General features: G+C 41.0%; 1 protein-coding gene across 1 annotated transcript; it reads right to left on the bottom strand.

The window, feature by feature from the left end:
* Nucleotides 1-286: 286 nt before the first annotated feature.
* LOC113965764 (poly [ADP-ribose] polymerase 12-like) lies at nucleotides 287-18,364 on the bottom strand. Its single transcript, XM_027679607.1, has 13 exons — nucleotides 18,333-18,364; nucleotides 16,987-17,349; nucleotides 16,136-16,271; nucleotides 14,151-14,445; nucleotides 13,144-13,242; nucleotides 10,594-10,717; nucleotides 9,673-9,868; nucleotides 8,369-8,489; nucleotides 6,910-7,006; nucleotides 5,888-5,966; nucleotides 4,340-4,470; nucleotides 3,497-3,648; nucleotides 287-2,659 (listed from the first exon to the last, which is right to left on the bottom strand). The coding sequence occupies exons 1-13, from the start codon at nucleotides 18,362-18,364 to the stop codon at nucleotides 2,394-2,396; spliced, it is 2,091 nt and encodes a 696-aa protein (XP_027535408.1). The 3' UTR covers nucleotides 287-2,393.
* Nucleotides 18,365-18,707: the final 343 nt, after the last annotated feature.

The following is an 18,707-nucleotide window of genomic DNA, read 5'->3' as shown; positions in this document are numbered from 1 at the left end:
CTCCTCACATGGCGTAGGAATGAGTGACAGATAATTACACTGTTCCTGCTCAGTTTCTTGTCTTAAGCAGCCAGAAGATATCCTCCTCACTCAAAAAAGAGGATCAATATTACTTTTTGTCTAAAGTTTAGATTTAATGCAAACATCTGTTTAATCTGTTCCTTTCTAAATGCAATCCAAACAGCTGTAAAAGGACTACTACTACTTAACAACTGCCTCTAAGAGTTTACAAATACTCACAAGTGTATTGAAACGGTATTGACAGAGAGAAAACCATTAGAGGGAATTTAGTGGTTTGAATACCTGTTTATTTACTACACACAAGAAAGTTACCACTGCAGTTTCAGAAGTGGACAACATGGCAACTTTTCTTTTTCTGTGTTAATGGCGAAATAACAGATGACAAAGTACTACAACCAGGCATTTTATTTGTTATTTTACTTACACACATACACACACACAAGCATACGTACATCCTCTCCAAGAATTAAGTTAAAGGTTATAAAAATATAATAAAAAAGTCAATTAAAAAAATCAAAACTTTTTGCATTAGAAAGATTGTTTCAATTTTCTGGTAGAAGATTAACATGACTGAAGCTATTCTAGTTCTTAGCTGAAATACTGCTTATGTTGAGAGGAAGAAAGGCATACTACTAGTATTTTCATTTGCCATGAACTTGGGGTTTGTTTTAGAAAAAAAACCCTTATTCTGCACAGGTATTAAAGCTTTCATACATACATGTTATCCTCCTCAATGAATGTACTATTTGCTGGCAAGCTCATTTGCTGACATGAGATTCTGTGTTCTATTACAAATCTTTCAAAAGAAATAATACAGTCAACTTGCTTATCCATATCCAGTGTTTTACTGGAATTAAACACAAATGGGAGTTAAATTTTCCTTTAGGTAGCATGCTGCTAGTTTTATAGGTCACATAAAAAGGAGCCTTACTCCAGCTAATCATGGTTAAATTTCTGGTTCACAGTGCTGAAGTAATAAAGAGTTACCCAGTGTACACCTGTCAGTCATCATGCAGATGAATTAAAAATAAGTGGTCCTAGAGATGAGGTTTTTTAGGTCATATAGAAAGTATATCTTAAGGCTTCTGCAGTACACTATACCTAACCAGTACTCACCTATGCACATTTAATCTGTGATAAAGTATCTATCTATGCATCAGCAATTACATCTTAAAAAAATACAGTTCAAGTTTTTTGATTGCACACATATATGCTGACTGCTCAACACTATTAACATCTTATGCTGGGAACAATTAAATATTCAACTTAATCTTCAGATTTTTAAAAGTTTCAGCTCTGTGGCTGAAGACTACTTTCCAGGTAAGCACATTTCTCCTGCAAAAAAAGTCCAAAGACAGCTTGATGACACAGGTAACCTGTGAATCTCCTGCAACCAAAGAGGCAGTGCACCTAATGAGACAGTCACTCACCATCCTTCCCAACAGCTGTAAGAGAACCATGAAGTTGCTCCCAGAAACCAGGTACTGATAATCAAGCAGTACAAGGAGTGTATTTCGCTCCTAAGTAGGATATTAAATAACAGTGTGAGGTGCCTCCTCTGCTTCCTCCATGGCACCTGCTAGCATTCTTTCATTTGTAGGCACAGTGAAAGTCATGAAAAACTGGTGTCCTCACAGATAGAAAATACAGCACTTATTTGATAGAGTAAATCAACCAAATCACACAGCACCAAGCAACCCTTGTTATGCTTATACCTTTGATACTTGTTTTAAATGAGAAAATTAACAAGTAAAAATAAGTCTCTGTTCCTTTTCAACAAGCAAGTTTAATTTTTGAGGTTTTGTTGGCAAAGATTAAGCAGGAACAAAAAGGAGTGCTAGTAAGAATATATGCAATGAGTTGAGCACAGAGACTGTACAACACATTTGCAAGCACCTGAATGTCTACTGTTACAGGAGACAGATTGCTAAAAAAAACAGGCTTTAGCCAGTTTTGAGTTAAAAGATAAAGAGGTAGAGGGACATAGCCAGTGACCAATGAGCATGTGTAAAGATCTATCCTGAAAAATTTGTTTGAACTTGTTGAAAAAAAAAATTTGAACTTGTCATAAATTGTTTGCTGTTATAGCCAATCCTCATGCTACAAGAATCAGTGATTTCTTCTAATAAATTTATAAAAGTCTCCAGTAATGTAGGGAAATGTAAAAGCTGCTAAAGAATAGGAGACGGACAGAGGATTTTAGGAATTATAAAACATCCTGTGTCTTTTTATCCCTTGTTTTCTATTGCACAGAAAGGATAGAGAATGTTTCTGAATATTCACCTATCCGATCACACAACTTCTATAAAAATCACTTTTTCTCTCTTATGCTAATACTAAAAAAATGTTTATACCAGTTAAACGTAATGCTGCTATATGAGTTGTACTGGTGCCCTGTATTCTATGAGATACTCTGGATAAATCTGCTGCTTCTCAAAGATGACAAAGATAGAAGGGTTTAAAGCATCATTCACACAACTGTCATAGAAGTTTTGACTGTCCTTCATGGGAGGCCGAACATAATCAGAACTACCGCGAGTGAACTCTCCCACCAGCACTCGTGCCAGAAACATGGTCTTGCTTGAGTCTGTCCCACAGTACTTGTCAGAGTAAGATGCATCCCTTGCAAAATAACTTCCTGCAGAAGAGACACCAAGACAGAGTTGATAAGTCACCAAAATTGCAGGGAAGAAGGCGATAACAGTGTGAAAGTGAATTGATAAACAAATCTATTAAGCAGTTCATGAACAGCCTTTCCAAAGCCTTCACTTGTTCTCTATGCCCCTCTTAGTGAAAATGATCACTGTGCATTACCTACGCTTTTTATTTTTCACAGCACACATATTTAAAAGCCATCCAAGTAATGTTTTAAATGTCATCATATTCCTGTAAAAGATTTCCTCCTGACCCTAGATGTCCACCTTCCCCAATCCCACCCAACTTCATCTCCTGACAGAGGCTATTAACAGTCATCAAAACATTTCTCAGAGTTACAAAGTATTCAGTCAGAAAGGTGGGCTAGTCAGCCAGTCAGCCTGTCTCGGCTATTGCACTTGGTATGCTGGTAATTTCCTGTACACAGGACAATGTAAAGGAATATAATTTGCTAACAAGGCATTCCATAACCAGAATGGCATTTAGGTTCCTGGGATAAAAAAAAAAAGCAATGTTACCTTCCTATAGGAGTTTGGAAAAACTGGAACAGAAGTAATCCTGGAGTCTAGCAGAAACTATCCCTAGAACAGGCCTCTCCTAAGTCTGTCTTTTCTTGCAAGGATTGAGTGGAGCATGGAAGCCAAGGCCTTTCAGTATGCCTTAGCTCGAAATGACCATTGCAAAGTAGTTATGTTGCCTACATCATGACAGAGAGAAGCTCTAGATTGGCTGAGTGCCCCCTTTTTAACTGTATACCTCTGCAGTAAATACTGAGAATTTTTTAGCAAGTCTAAGATTAATGAAAGAGCTGAAAAACAACCTTTGCCGTAGACTGTCCCATTAAGGCCACAGATTCTCCAGTCGAAGTTTTGCTGACAGATGGCATCAATGTCTTTTTTATTGGTCCCATGATATAAAAATCGCTCATCCGCAGCCTTTCCACCATTGCTCTTCTGCATTAGCTCCTTCTGCCTGCAAAAAGAAGCAGTATCTTTGCAGTTCCACAGCGGCCATACCCACAGGTTCCAGCCATACTAGCACTCCGAAACAATTTTGCAGAGTACATTCTGAAAATCCTTACTTTAAGGCCTAAACTTAGGGCAATCATGGTATCTTGCTGTCTAGCTGCATACAAACATGCTTTCGTTATACAGAAACGTCTCCACATATTTAGTATTAAAAATGTTTTTCTTCACTGCCTGTGGGGAGGAGGAATCTTAGCAGTAGGTTTTTTTCCAAAACACAGGAGTTCATGGAGTTAAGGCTATCCCTCAATGAGTTTTGCATTTAATTTTGAAGGCTGTTTCAGTTTTGACCAGCTGCAAAACAGTGTTTGTGCTAGATGTGACTGATTAGCAGCTCCGAGGCTCCGCTGGAAGGCAGCTGTTCTGGACACAGGCGTGGCAGAAGTCAGAACCGCTTACTCAGGAGGAAGGATTCCTCCCACATAGCTCTGACTATTCTAAGTTCTATGCCTTGAGTGAGTTTTGGTTTTGTTGATATCTCTTTATCTAAATGTTGATATTGGCTAGGTATTTCAGTGGGAGAGTGGAAGCAGATGCATTTCAGAAATGTGTGTGTCTATCTTTAGCAAACAGCATACAGCTAACTGCAGAAACAGCAAACTTCATGCATACATACCAGACCAGTATTTTACACATACCATTGATACAGTTCCCAGAGCGATGGGTTCTGAACTCTACAAATTCTTTTAATAGCTGTTTTGGGCATTGTACGTTGAAAGTCCACTTTGACTTTCTTGTATTCTTCAGAAGAACTGTCAAGCTCAATCAGCTGTAAAGAAAAGTTTGAAAAGTTACTCTCATCTTTTACTAAATCAGGCTAAAGCCACCCTACCTAGTGCACTGCTTAGACCTTTAAAGTCTTTTCTGTGAAGCAGAGGTACGAACAGTGGAAACTGCCTTGGAAAAAAAGCAGATTAAAGATCTCTGCTCTGTAAAACTGAGCTCTTATCTAGGGAACCTTAACTCCTGGTGTTTATGATACCCAGATAGCTCTCTCACAGGACATTAAAGGATCTGCATGCTTTTGTGCAGCCACTCAGCTACTCTTAATATTTAGGTCGAGATACATATGTATGCATATATCAAACAGAAATGAGCACATAAATAAAAAAATCTATGTAGCAGCAAAACAAAGAGTATTTTTTAAGATCTTTTTGTTTATACTGCCTACAGCCAGTTAACACAAACTGCACTGCCTGTAGTCTTTCTAAATAAATAGAAAAGGCTTTATTTGAACAAACATTTTTAGGGAAGAGTATGGTCACACTAACAAAAATCAGTTCCTTACATGACAATCGTGTTTTCCATAGGAACATAAAAAAATGTCAACATTAGCCTTCCCTACTTTTAATTGACAATTTCTTGAGGATTTGCATTTTGTAAGTTAGCAATTTTCAAGCTTCAGATAAGATCTTTTCTGTAGGTATAGTTACTGGAGTTGACAGAGGAGGTGGTGGAAGCAGGCAGGACATAAGAAAAGGCAAACTGTGCAGATATTATCTGGCTGTGTTACAAAGGTAAACAAGTTCATTCCACTGGAGTTATGGTACATATCAATAAAAGATCCCATCCTGAACAGGCTGCCCAGAGCAGTTGTGGAGTCTCTCTGGAGATATTCAAAACCCACCTGGACACAATCCTATATAATCTGCTCTAGGTGAACCTGCTTTAGCAGAGGAGTTGGACTCCATCTCCAGAGGTCTCTCCTTCCAAGTCCAACCATTCTGTGATTCGTTGTGATTCTGTGAACTCTCCTGATTTCAACAATTCTCCATAGATGTACAAAAGTCTACCTATACACAGCTCATGGAATGGTTACCCTGAAGTTCAGAGGCATGATTTACTTCTGATGCTTCAGTGTATGTTGGACTTCAAAACTATGTATTTTGGGCACCAGTAACACTCTTGTTAACACAGTAAAAGCTTCAGGCAGATTTGTCAAGGCAAGGGATCAGTAGTAGCAGTGAAAGCCAATGTTACCACAGTTATACTGCCACCATTTGTTTAAATTTGAGTTTAGTGTCACCTCTAGGTCTGCCCAGTGTGATATCAGGCTCAAATTTACCAACACCTCTTCATTGTACTACATAAGAAACAATAATTTACAAAGGCCAAGAAACACTGAACTTGTGATGTAACAAACCTTACACGACAAAACTGACAGAAAAAACCAGAAAGCTCCAAACCTTGAATCCCAGTTCAGGCAGGGCAGATTTGTCCCAGTGAGCTGGAATGCCCTTAAACTCTTCTGTATGTTTAATGCCCCTGTTGATTGTAAGATATTACAAATAGGCAATTAATATAAAACAAAACACTACATTTTAGGTACATATGATACCAAACACTTTTGTCAAGCTTAGGGAGAATACAGGCAACTGAACATATTCAGAAATATTTCAAAACTGTCAGTTCAGTTCAGCACATGAAAATATTTGCTCCAAATCATCATGTCAAGACTTATGGCAGGAAGAAAGATGCCAAGCGAGGAAAAATCCCACAGATATACACTGAACTAAACATGTAAGTATTTCTCTTAGTTGCAGAGTTGAATACATAAAAGCTCTGCTACACTGGGGTAGATAAATACAAATGCATCCAGTATCACATCAGTATGACAGAAACAGCCCTCCCTGCTACTTCCACCCCAATTTTAATTAGTGCGTTTAGCTGCTCATTTCAGTGGTGTTTAAGCAAGCATTGTGTGCTGCAAGGGAACTGGCTGTTACATGCAATTATATCTCCTTGCAGACTCCCACCTTTTGCTCCACCTGTAACAACTACTACTTTCCTCTCAGATTGTCTGGTTGCTCTCAAAAGAATTATTTGTAAACTTGTACTTAGCTTTGAAAATTACTCATCTCAGAAAGAGCTCATGCGCATAAACGTTATTGCTTCCATCTGTATTAGCTATTACAGTCAGCAGCTCCCTAAAACATTGCTACATGTTGAATTATTTCCTATGTTTCCACACTTTCTATGCCAAGCCCAAACTTTCTTCACCCCTAGGGTTTCTGAGTTGCTTGAAAACTGTTGGCCAGGCTGCAATACTATCCTGGCAAGACGTTGTAGGAAAGGTATGTCCCTTTCCCTCTCAATGTCTTTCACAATTGCCTTAACAGCTACTTCTTCACCTTATTTACACCCGTGGAAGACACTGCATTCACAATGCACTAAATCCATCACTTCAGAATAAGCAGCTGCACTTTACCTGGCTCTTGTGTTTTCTACCTCTGCCTGAGAGACAAATTTAGGTCTTCTGCAAATCTTTCTCTCTGTTGTGAAGCGAAGGTTTTTCTGAATCATGGCTGGGAAAACAAACAAACGAACAAACGAACAAACCCCCCTGAACAGTTAGAAAGATTTTTAGAAAGCTTTCACACTCCAGCAACATTTGTCACTAAGTTGTTTTTGATAAAACATTGACAAAAAGGCACTAAACATTTGTTTTTCTACTCTTGCTCTTAACTTTACAGGAAATGACAGACATTGGTAGCTATTTTCCCTTCATTTTTCCATCAGCCACACTTTACCAAAAAGGATCATTTTAAAATAAGTACTTACTTTTTCTCCTTCTCAATATGCAATCAAGATACTGGTTTCCTACATTTAGTCATAGATTTCAAATCCTATAAACAGAACTTAAGATCTATCATAGGCCATACTAACAATTAAGAGTCAGTAGCAGCCAGGACAATGAGGCCTCATCTTCAGAGATACACAGGAAAACAAACAAAAAACCCTCTTGGCACCAACAAGCCTAGAAATTAAGTTTTGGAAAATATCTAGATGGCATATATTTGCCTAAGTTACCAAAAAAGCTCAAACCTTAGAAAAGGGATTGATTTACTATGCAATTTTCCCTTCTAAGCCAGACAAGTTTCACCAGCATTGCATTTGACTGAATCACAAACAGGAAATCACATGTCCTTTCTGTTTTTCTGTGTTTTGTTGGGGTTTTGGGGGGCGGTTTGTTTGTTTACTTTGGGTTTGGATTTTTTTGGGGTTGGGTTTTTTTCAGGCAGAATGAGAGAGTAATGGAGAGTTGGATCAAAGACAACTACACCAAAACGACAGTCTAGGCAGGCTGATCCCCACCACTGTTTTCCATAATTTTGAAAAGGAATATCAGGAAAGGCAACAGCTCAGAGAAGACAGTGCCATTACAAGTGGCTTAGGTTTCCTGAACTCTTGGGAAACACATCTTTCTACTTGGACATAGTCAAGGTATTTCCTCAGCCTTTCTAGACAGGATGAAAATATCTGCATAAATCTTGTAGTGCTAAGGATTGTCTGGATCCTATGCCTTGCCCAAGTATTTGTTTTTCTGCAAACCAGTGACTAAAGCAGACCAGAAGCTGGCTTGATCAAGTCTTCTAGAAGTTCCTCACCATTTGTGTTGGTGCCAGCATCAATGACAATGTCATACTTGGACCTTCTGGCAGACATTTTGAGACCTAGCACAAGAACTTATCAAAAGTAACAGGTCTGAAGGAATAGGAATGCTACTTTGCCTATGTGAACAGCTCTTATCCTGAGAAATTTGATAGAAACTCTGACACTGTAAGTGTTCAAATTTCTCTCTTCTATCTCCTGTAATGAAGTAGTTTAAAACCACAATAGACCTTGGAGGGAGGGACAAAACAAAAACACAAAAAAATGGAACCTACCTTCGAAATTTAATTCATATTCATGCCTCCCAGCTTTGAAGTTCAGCTTTGGAGAACCTTCGGCTATATAAGCTTTCTCCAGGTCATCACTGGAGACCGTAGCAGCTACATGAAGATCATCCTGTTAGGCCAAAAATAGAGAAAAAAAGTTTCTCCTGGTTGTTATATGCAAGCAAGTTTAAAACCCAACAACTCTGATATCTATGGTAGCTGCAGTATGTATCAGCTTTTGGGAATTATAGTAGCTATCAGACAAAAGCCGATGTATTAAACAGTTGCAGCTGCCCCTAAAACAAACTAAACACTGTTACAAAGCCTAAACTTATACTGCAAAGGGCACGCTGTGAGCACTACTGTTCAGAGGGTGCTGTGGTTTAACTCCAGCCAGCAACTTAGTACCACACAGCTGCTCACTCACTACCACCCCCCACATCCTGGTGGGATGAGGAGGAAAAGGGAAAAGTGCGTTGAGATAAGAACAGCTTAGTAATTGAAATACAGTAAAATATAATAATAGTAGTCATAATAAAAATAATTGCAATATTTGTAAAGGAAAGAAAAAAGAGAGAGAGAGGAATAAAGACCAAGACAGACAAGTGATGCACAATACAATTGCTCACAACCTGCTGACTGATGCCCAACCTGTCCCTGAGGAGTGACCAGCCTCTCCCAGATAACTCCCCACAGTTTCTATACTGAGCGTGATGTTCTAATGGTATGGAATATCCCTTTTGGGATATCCCTGTTTGGGTCAGCTGTACTGGTTGTGCTCCCTCCCAGCTTCTTGCACATCCTCACACTGGCAGAGCATGGGAAGCTGAGAAATCCTTGATTTAGAGTGAACACTACTTAGCAACAACTAAAACATCAGTGTTTGATCAATGTTGTTCTCATATTAAATCCAAAATCACTGTGCCAGGTACTAGGGAGTGAATTAACTCTACCCCAGCTGAAACCAGGACAGACACATTCACCAACTAGACCAACAAAGAGGTAGAGCACAAATCAGAGAAGGAAGTTTTAGTCAGAAGTGACAAAAAGAACATACTAATGCGATCCTATCTGACATGAGTCACTGAGTAATTATCTGTTGATAATACTTGTGACTCACCAGAGATCACTCCCCTACCTGAACCCATCAAATTCCCAGGGAAAAGATCCCATTAGGCCTTTAAAGTCCATCTATGCAGTATCAGTGAGAGGAAGAGGGTGACAAAAGAGAGGAAGGATATAAACACTGTGCACTTTTCAGTAGTTCTGCACTTTAAACATAGAGTTAAGTCTCCCTATTCCTCCACACTTACTTTTTTTCCATACTCCTGCCACATGCCAAATTCATCTTTCCAGTACCAGATCCATTCTGTTGTTAGAATGAAGTGAGGGGGTTTGGTCACAGAGGAGGCTGTAGAAAGACGCCTAACCTTTGCAAATCCACAGCACATACTGAGAAAACAGATACATGCCATGACAGAGCCACTTTCAGTAACACCATTAGTAAATCTATAAAAAAATAGGAGAAAAAAAAATCAGAACTGTTTGTGAAGCTTTATTCAGAGGTTCAGAAGCCCACCACAAACTTGCAAATTAAGCCAACGTCACCAAAAAGCAGAACACAAACCTCCACTTTCCATAAAAATCCCAGCTGTCTTGTGTTGGTACATATTTTGCATTACAGTATTACATCTCACATTGGTTCCATGGGCAGTAACCATTACCCACTTGTAAATCAGTGATTTACATCGGACGAACAGAAACAGTGGAAAACATGCACTGCCTTCTTGCTAACCAACCATATTCTAACCAGAACACTGTCATAACTTAAGTAGTGCTTCAAAGAGCCTCTAACATAACATAAGAGGGATAGGTAAGTTTTCTAGCATGGGATGCGGCATATTGGTATGAGCCCCTTTCAATACCCTCTTTGTAATACATAACCAGTTCCAAGCTCTTAAAGGTATTTCCATATTCCTAGTGTTCTCTGCACCCAAGAGTATCTCTCTCTCTCTCTCTCCAGGTACACAAGGTATTCTGCCAGTTCCACAATATGGACTGCAGGAAAAGGGAGAAGGAGCAGCAAATCTCATGCGAAGTGAGGTCAGTAGGAGAATACCAAATTAAGCTACTTATGTAATGACTGCAACAGAACTGTTAAAATTTATAGCCACTAAGGGCCTGCTAAAATATAGCAAACTCCAAACATTATTAAATCTTAAAAGAGTTTATACCTGGTCTTATTTGGGTCAGAATATGCTTTTTCTATTTCTTCCATATTCTTTAAGTCCTTCCAGGTATTGCCATCAGAGATCTGCCATCTATATGGCAAGTGAAAATGAGTTCTGATACACTTTTCTGAAAAAGTTTTTTAAAAAAGAAGTATTATTTTTACAAGCTATGAAAAAACTCCAATATTTCAGGGCTGTACAACCAGTCAGTGAAACCATCAAAAGCATAGTCATGGAAAGTGTTTACCTATGGAATCATTACAAGCAGTAGTTCAAAGTTTTTCAGCATAAGCAAACAACATTTAATTTCTGGGCTTAGGTAGAAGTTCAGTTTCTGTACCTACTAGGCTCTCTTTGCCCATTAAAATTGCACAGACCATTCTGTCTTCTCAGTTTCAGAGACAAAAATGAATTGAGATCACAAGCTCATGCAGGGCTATTATTTCATATATAGACTCAAACATCTATGCTTAACCACTTCTTCACAATACTTCACGAAGTGGTATTACTGAGGAAAAAAACAAAAAGGCAACAGTGTTTAGTTTTAGGATGAGAGGAGAACTATGTGGTTTAATTCCAGATGGTAACAAAGTTACGACAGCCACTCACTCTCTCCCACTTTCCCTGGTGGGATGGGGAGGAGAACAGGAAAAAGGCAAAACCCATGGGTTGAGATCAGAACATTTTAATAACTGAAATGAAGTAAAATATAATAACAACAACAACAATTATACATACACATAAAAGGAGAATAACAAAAAGCGAGAGAGGAGTAAAGCCCAAGACAGCCAAGTGATGCACAGGACAATTGGTCACCACCCACTGACTGATGCCCAGCCCATCCTCGAGCAGTGATCAGCCCCTCCCAGCCAACGCCCCAAGGTTTATATGCTGAGCATGATGTTCTAATGGTATGGAATACCCCTTTGGCAAGTTCAAGCCAGCTGTCCTGGCCCTGCTCCTTCCCCCGTTTCCTGTGCACCTCCTCGTTTGCAAAGCACGGGAAGCTGAAAAGTTCTTGACTTTGAGTAAACATTACTTAGCCACAACTACAACATCAGTGTGTTATCAATGTTATTCTCTCATAGAGGTATAGAGCTATATACCTTAAAACTTAAAACTATGTAACAAAATCATGTAGCTTAACCTATACAGCTTATCATTAAAGGTCAGGCAGTCTCAGCGGAAAGGAATTTCTTAAGAGACAGAAAGTATCTTTACTTTGAAGCAAAGCTGATAAAGCTGAGGAACTAGACAAAACTGTCCTCATGGTTGTACAAAATTGTACAAAGTGCACAGCCACTGACGTCAAGGGTGTGAAGATGTGCCAAAGTAAGAGTTCAAGAAAAGGACAACGTGAGGAAGACTATGGAACAAACGAGAATGACCACTCTGAAGGACCACCAACTCAAAACAGGAGGCATGTCTAGGACAGGAATAATTCTGGGAAAGGGGTGGAACAGTATCAGGTAACGCTTTGAATTGTTAATTAGATAACTAAATAAAAGCAAGAGGCTTTTATGCATCCAGTGTCATAAATAAAGGACTGCTGCCTGCTGAAACTCACAAATTGAGTCTTAGGGGTTTTCTTTTAAGGCCTGATTTATGGTATCACTCATACTAAATCCAAAACACAGCACTGTATCGGCTACTAGGAAGAAAATTAACTCTATCCCAGCTGAAACCAGGGGAGTATCCATTGCTTATTCCATACTATTTACATCATGCCTAGGTCCCACACTTTCCAATACAATCCAGTTAATCACCATCACTTTTCCCATCTTTTGATATATATGCAAATATCATTCCCTTAGTCTCAAAGTTCATTGCCCTTCAAGAAGTCTCCAAGGGTCCAGGCCTTACCAGGAACAAGAGCAGTGGTAGCAGTGACCGAGGGATCGCAAATGTTATGTGGAGTTTAAAGAGTCAACATGTAGTCACTTGTCAACAGAAGCGAAGGTGACATCACCAGTACAAGTATGTATAAACCTGAGGCCAGTTTTCACAACAGAAAAGGCAACTTAACTATAGGGAAAGTGAAGGAGGCTGCACCACGTAGGCCATATGAGAAAGTGTGCAGTACTTCAGGGAGCTAAAGAACATCAAGAAGGAAAAGGATGACAGAAGGACAACAAGAAAGCTGGCACAGCAGCCTTTTTCCCAGACAAGCTGGAACATTTTGACAGGGAGAGAGCTGAAACAGAACAGAAGAGTACTAGAAGAAACAAGGGAGTATCTTGTGTATCTTTCCTTTTTAGAAATGTGACTCCTATCATTCAGCAAGTACCTTAGGTAAACACAGGTGGAGTAGCCAATTTTCAGCACAGGTAGATATTATGCATTCCAGAGGAAAATAAAATGGCTCCTTTGTTTGGTATATGGATAGATCAAACACTTGCCTACCAGCAATCAAGACTGCAGTGAGATTTAACTAAAGATAAGCATAAGCTCTAAAGTTTCCTGTTTCTGTGAAAGATGTCTATCACCTCTTTATGAGAAGAGGCAAAAACACTGGGCTTGATACAGTTTATACTGATACTTCATACAACCTACCTTTAAAGCCACAACTTTTGTACAGATGATATAAACAGATCTGTTCTGATTCATCATCTTTTGTAGTTGCAGACTCTCGTCCAGAGCTGTGTTTTTTGTCTAGAGGGGGAAATTATAAAACTTATTAATACAATTAGTATTAACAAGCCTTCTTAAAAGTGCTCCTATCAGTAGGGAAGATAGTGTTTGTAACTACATAACTGCATTTAGCTACAGAGAGACATTGTAGCCTTTGATAACCTTGTATACTCAAAAGTTCCATCACTGTATCCATCCTTTCTGAACGTGACTTTCCTGTAACTGCTAAATTCCTCAGATACAGTTTTTAGCTATCACTGCAAAACAAGAATAGAATCCAATGCCTCTACACTTCCAGATGGACTTGAGTTAACCGTGCATTCCACACAGCTGATAACACTGGCAGCTATAAAATATGAAGTTTCGAAATTTGATACGTCTGTAAAATTAAGCACTGGAGGCAGAATAGTGAAGATGAACATGCACACTTGGATTTTCCATTCTGTTATCCTTTTTTTTTTCCTGCTAAATTATATTTAACTTACAATTCTAAGGAACTTCAAAAGAAAAGAGCAAACAAAATATTACATCTCTAAGAAGTAACTAGGATAGTGCTGTCTCTGAATTCTTATGCTAGACAATCAATGAAAAAAATTGAATAGTTATAGTCAGACACAACACTCCTATTCCTAAAGTTCTCAACCTTTATCCTTTTTACAAAAAAACTCCAAACTATAGACCTCCCCATTTCCAGTTCCTGTTACACTTTTTTAGCCCCAAATTTATGATTTTTATAAACACCAGCACTTTGTCAGGAACCCAAGTTTTGAAATTCACTTCACTTGTCAAGACACAAATTTCTGTCACTGAGATAGGTATAAGGTCCCTCCTAAAAGACAAATCAAGACGTGAATTCAGTTTTCTTAATGACACTTGTGAGAACTATAGTGACTCTTCTTCAGATGTTTTCAAAAGATGGTATCACTTACCTTTGCATGGTGAAGTCTTGGCCTCTTCTATGTCATGCATGTTCCTGTTGCCGTTTTTGATGTCATACATGTTTCTATAGAGAGAAGGTAGTCTCTCAATATTGTCTAAGCTCATTCCCTGTTTCAGCAGTTTCTCAAGACATTCTGACTTCAATAAGTCATGGGATCGTTTGCAGGTGTTGCCAAATCTGCACTGTCCCCGCAAAAAGTACTGGCAAACATGCAGTTTGGTGCAGGATGTTTTAAAGGTACAAGATCCATAAGGTCCATCACCTTTGTTATAATGCAAGCAGACCTTGGGCAGAGAAAGAAAAAAGACTTTAAAGATTAAGGTACAGTGTGCTCATATAGACTGTTTGAATCTATGATTTTTAAATTTTTATGACTATGAGTAGACATTTGCTTTTAAAAGATACATTTCTTCTTGTTTTCCAAATGATGGTTAGTTTTTCCTTTGACCTGCTAATGTTTAGAAAGATCTTCCAACAGACAACATTCTTACAGACATTCTTAAGCAGATGGAATTTAGTGCTGAGTCACATAAATGTAGGATAGTGGATTTTACTGTGTCACGACCTTTTGATTTTCTAGTTTTGGAATACTGAACTTTTTTGACCTGTGTTTGACGGTAAAGGGCTACTGGATCTGGCTGGGATGGACTTAACATTCTTCACAGCAGACCACACCACGCTATGTTCTGGGTTTGTGACCAAAGCAGTGTTGATAACACATCCCTTTGGTCTGTTTGGGTTAGCTGTCCTGGCTATCCTCCCTTTCAGTTTTTTCTGCGCCTCCTCATCAGCAGAGCAAGGGAAACTGAAAAGTCCTTGACTGAAGGTAAGCAACAACTTGGCAACAACCAAAACATCAGTGGGTTGTCAACTTTATTTTTGTATTAAATCCAGAACACTCTGTATTTGCTACTAGTAAGAAAATGAACTCTATCCCAGCTGAAACCGGGAACAGCAAAACACCACACAGCCACTTGCTCGCTCCCTCAGGGAATGCGGGAGAGAATCAGAAAAAAGATAAAACTCATGGGGTTGAGATAAACACTGGACATAAATGGAAGGGGAAATAATAATAATGATAAAAGAATATACAAAACAAGTGATGCACAATGCAATTGCTCACCACTTCCTGACCGGACAGTCCCCAAGCAGTGTGCCACCAGCCCCTGGCCAACTCCCCCCAGTTTTACTGTTCAGAATGATGTCATAGAGTATGGAATATCCCTTTGGCCAGTTTGGGTCAGCTGTCCTTGTTATGTCCCTTCCCAGCTTCTTATGTACTCCCAGTCTACGGGCTGGCAGAGCAGCATGAAAAGCTGAAAAGTCCTTGACTTAGTGCAATCACTGCTTAGCAACAACTAAAACATGACTGTGTTATCAACATTATTCTCATCCTGAATCTAAAACACAGCACTGTATCTATCCCAGCCAAAACTACGAAATAGTCCAAACTGGCTAAAGGAATATTCCATGCCATATAATGTCACTATCTTAAATTAAAAAAAAATAAAAAAAAGGGAGAGGGGACGGGGGAAAGAGGGGAAGGAGGGGGAAGGGGGAAGAGATAGGTCTTCCTTACAAGGTGGCCCTCGCTCAGAGACTTGTTGGGCATCAGTCTGCTTAGGTGATGAAGCAGAAGTGTTCCTTTGATACATTTACTTTCTCCCCTCTTTCCTCCAGTTGCTAAACTGTCTTTATCTCCATCCACAAGTTTTGTCACTTTTGTTCTACTTGTTATCTCTCACCTGTTCTGCTTGTGACAGGGGACTGAGGAGTAAGTGGGGGACTGTTCGAGTGCTTAGCTGCCAGCCAGGCTTAACCCACCACAGGTGAGAACAGAGAATGCATATAAAGTTTTAAATTTGCATTAAGCTAACTAAGTTGACACCTAACATCTCCACCTCTATCAAGACTTTTCCACTTGGTGATGCTCACTGAAACACAAGGCTCAGAAACTGTCACAGTAATACTCACCTCTGGCAAGAGGGAAGGGTCATTTTGGAGCAGAAGCTGGCAAAGTTCATCACTGTCTAAAATCTCAAGCCCATAGCGTTTTAGAACGCGGAGATTGTGGTCCGAGAAGAAGTTGTGAGCAAACCTGCATTCCTTCCTACAAGTTAAGAAACCCAACTGCAAAATGAGTGTAACAGGCTAGCACTGTTTTGCTATCTTATGGGCATTATACTAAATAGTTTCAAAACTACACCTTTCAAACCCACAGTTTCAGAGAAATCCGTACTGTTCCTTTATAAAACAATTATGTGATTTGCAAAACAGATTACACAATTACTCTGAGGATAACTGCCACGCTACTTCTGATTTACAGTCACAACAGCGTCTGACAATACTGGCGTTTTTGACCTGCAGCTCACAACCACGGAAACACCAAGACACCAGTGTAACGCTGCCTTCCCACTCCACGAGCACATTCCCCAACATCCCGCAGCACGGGCTGCGTGCGGGGGGGGACTGAGCCTGCGGGAGGGAGCGGCGGTGAGCTGGGCAGGAAGCACTGCGAGACCCGCAGCCTGTGAAACCACCGCCCGCGTCTGCCTTTTTAGAAACAGGAAAAAAAAAAACCACACACACATACAAAAAACCCCAACCAACCCACCCTCCCAAAAAAAAACAAAAAAACCCCCAACAACAACAAAAAACCCAAACAAAAAAAACCAGGAGGGGGAGAAAGGAGCATTTCCGACACGAAAAGGGCCGCACGGCCTTTACCGAGGCCTCCTTCCACTGCAGGGGCACACTGTGCCCAACGCCGAACCCCCCGACCTCCCCCGACCACCCCGGCGAAGGAAGCCGCGCCTCCCCCTCACCTGGTCCCGTGGTTGCGGCAATGCCCCTTCAGGTGGTACTTGCAGAGGTGCAGCTGCCCGCAGTTCCCCGGGCAGCCCGCGCTGTACTGCTGGCACAGCCGCACGGGGCTGGTGGCCACCACCACGGCCACCTCCGCGGCCGCCGCCGCGCCCGCCTCGCCCGCCTCGCCGGGCCGCTGCACCAGCGTGAAGCGCTGCCCGTCCCGCAGCACGGCCGCCAGCTGCTCCGCCGAGGGCCGGCCCGGCAGCCAGCGCTGCAGGTCGGCCTGCTCCAGGCAGCCGCCGCTGCCGCACAGCACCCGCAGCGCCTGGGCCGCCAGCGCCATGGCTCCGGACAGCTGCCTGCCCCGGCTTCCAGGGCAGCTCCGCCCCGGGAGAAGCAACGGAAACGGAAACGAAAGCGAAACCGCCGGCGATGGAACGGGCGCCACCCGAAAGGCTTCGCTCCCTCCTCAGCGGGCCCCGGGGGTGTGGTTTGTTTTGGGTCTCTTCAAACTGACTGCGGAGAATGCGACGCGTGCGGCGTGCTGTGAGAGGGCCCTTCGCCTCCCTCCCCTGCCTGGCTTTTAGGATGTATTGACGGTTTTTAATCAAAGTTCACCAAAACGGGGTGAGCTGCAAAGTTGTACAGTTCCCACAGGAGAAACTGGCACAGGGAAGAAGAGAGACCGCAGCCAAGCCTTCTTCACCACCTTCAGTTACAGGAAGAAGGCTGGTGTGTGAATTCAGCCGTTGTGAGGCACCAGAAAAACATCTCAGTTAAGGCTCCCGACCTGTGCCAGTTTTCTGATGACACATCACGAAAACCACTCTCACACTCCTTTCCTTTCAATATCTAAATTAAAGCTCAGTCATGGTTGTGCATCTGCTGGACATGCAACTGCCCCGTGTCCAATGCTCATAGAACCACGGTGTTCCTGCATCTGCTTGGACTGCCACTACACAGCACCAAAATGTGGCCAAGCCATATCCTCACCCTCTAGGAACTCATAAACTCTTTAGAAGGGTGACTACTTTTTAATTAAGTACCTTCGTCTAGGTCATTTTGACACTCCTGGGGCTGCATCACAGTCACTCAGAAGCATGTTTTAAATGATGGCAAGACAATGTAAAATGCCATCATTTAAATCAGACTGGCAGCAGTAGGCGTGGGGACTCTCTTTGATGGTGATTCTCATTGAACAAAAGTCCTGCCTGCTTCCTTCTTTTGCCAGTCATGTTCTGTTGCCCCTTTCCCCTTGTCTCGTTTTACTTTCTGCTTGTCCCGTGAGATCAGGAAGGGAATGACAAAATGAGAAGCTAGACAAGTACATTGAACAGAAGAACAGCTCTGCTAGGTCACTTACAGGTTCATATAGACCTGCCTCCGACAGGTCATCAACAGATGTCTAGGAGGCAACGTGAGAGGCTGTAGTGTTACTGTCCTTCATCTCTGCTTTCCAGGGTCCACTGATTAGCTTTCCTGAAACGAAGGAAAAGCACTATTCACTTTCTTGTTCAATTTTTGATTTTATATCTACTGATGATATCCCTCTTTGTTGTCTCTTTTCTAAACTGAAACATTTTGGTCTATTTTAGTAATTTGTTCTATGGAAGTAGCTCCCTAGCTTGGACTGTCTTTGTCCTCTTTTGTTCCTTATGACAGTCTTTCCTTGAGGGATAGACCTACAGGTGGTAGCAAGGCACTTCTAAGTGAGAGATCACACACGAGCGATAGTAAC

The sequence above is a fragment of the Neopelma chrysocephalum genome, unplaced genomic scaffold (genome assembly GCF_003984885.1).
Source record: "Neopelma chrysocephalum unplaced genomic scaffold, ASM398488v2 Primary Assembly neopelma1_59, whole genome shotgun sequence".
Taxonomy (NCBI): domain Eukaryota; kingdom Metazoa; phylum Chordata; class Aves; order Passeriformes; family Pipridae; genus Neopelma; species Neopelma chrysocephalum.
The sequence above is the reverse complement of the archived record's forward strand: the minus strand, read 5'-3'. Positions and strand labels throughout refer to the sequence as shown.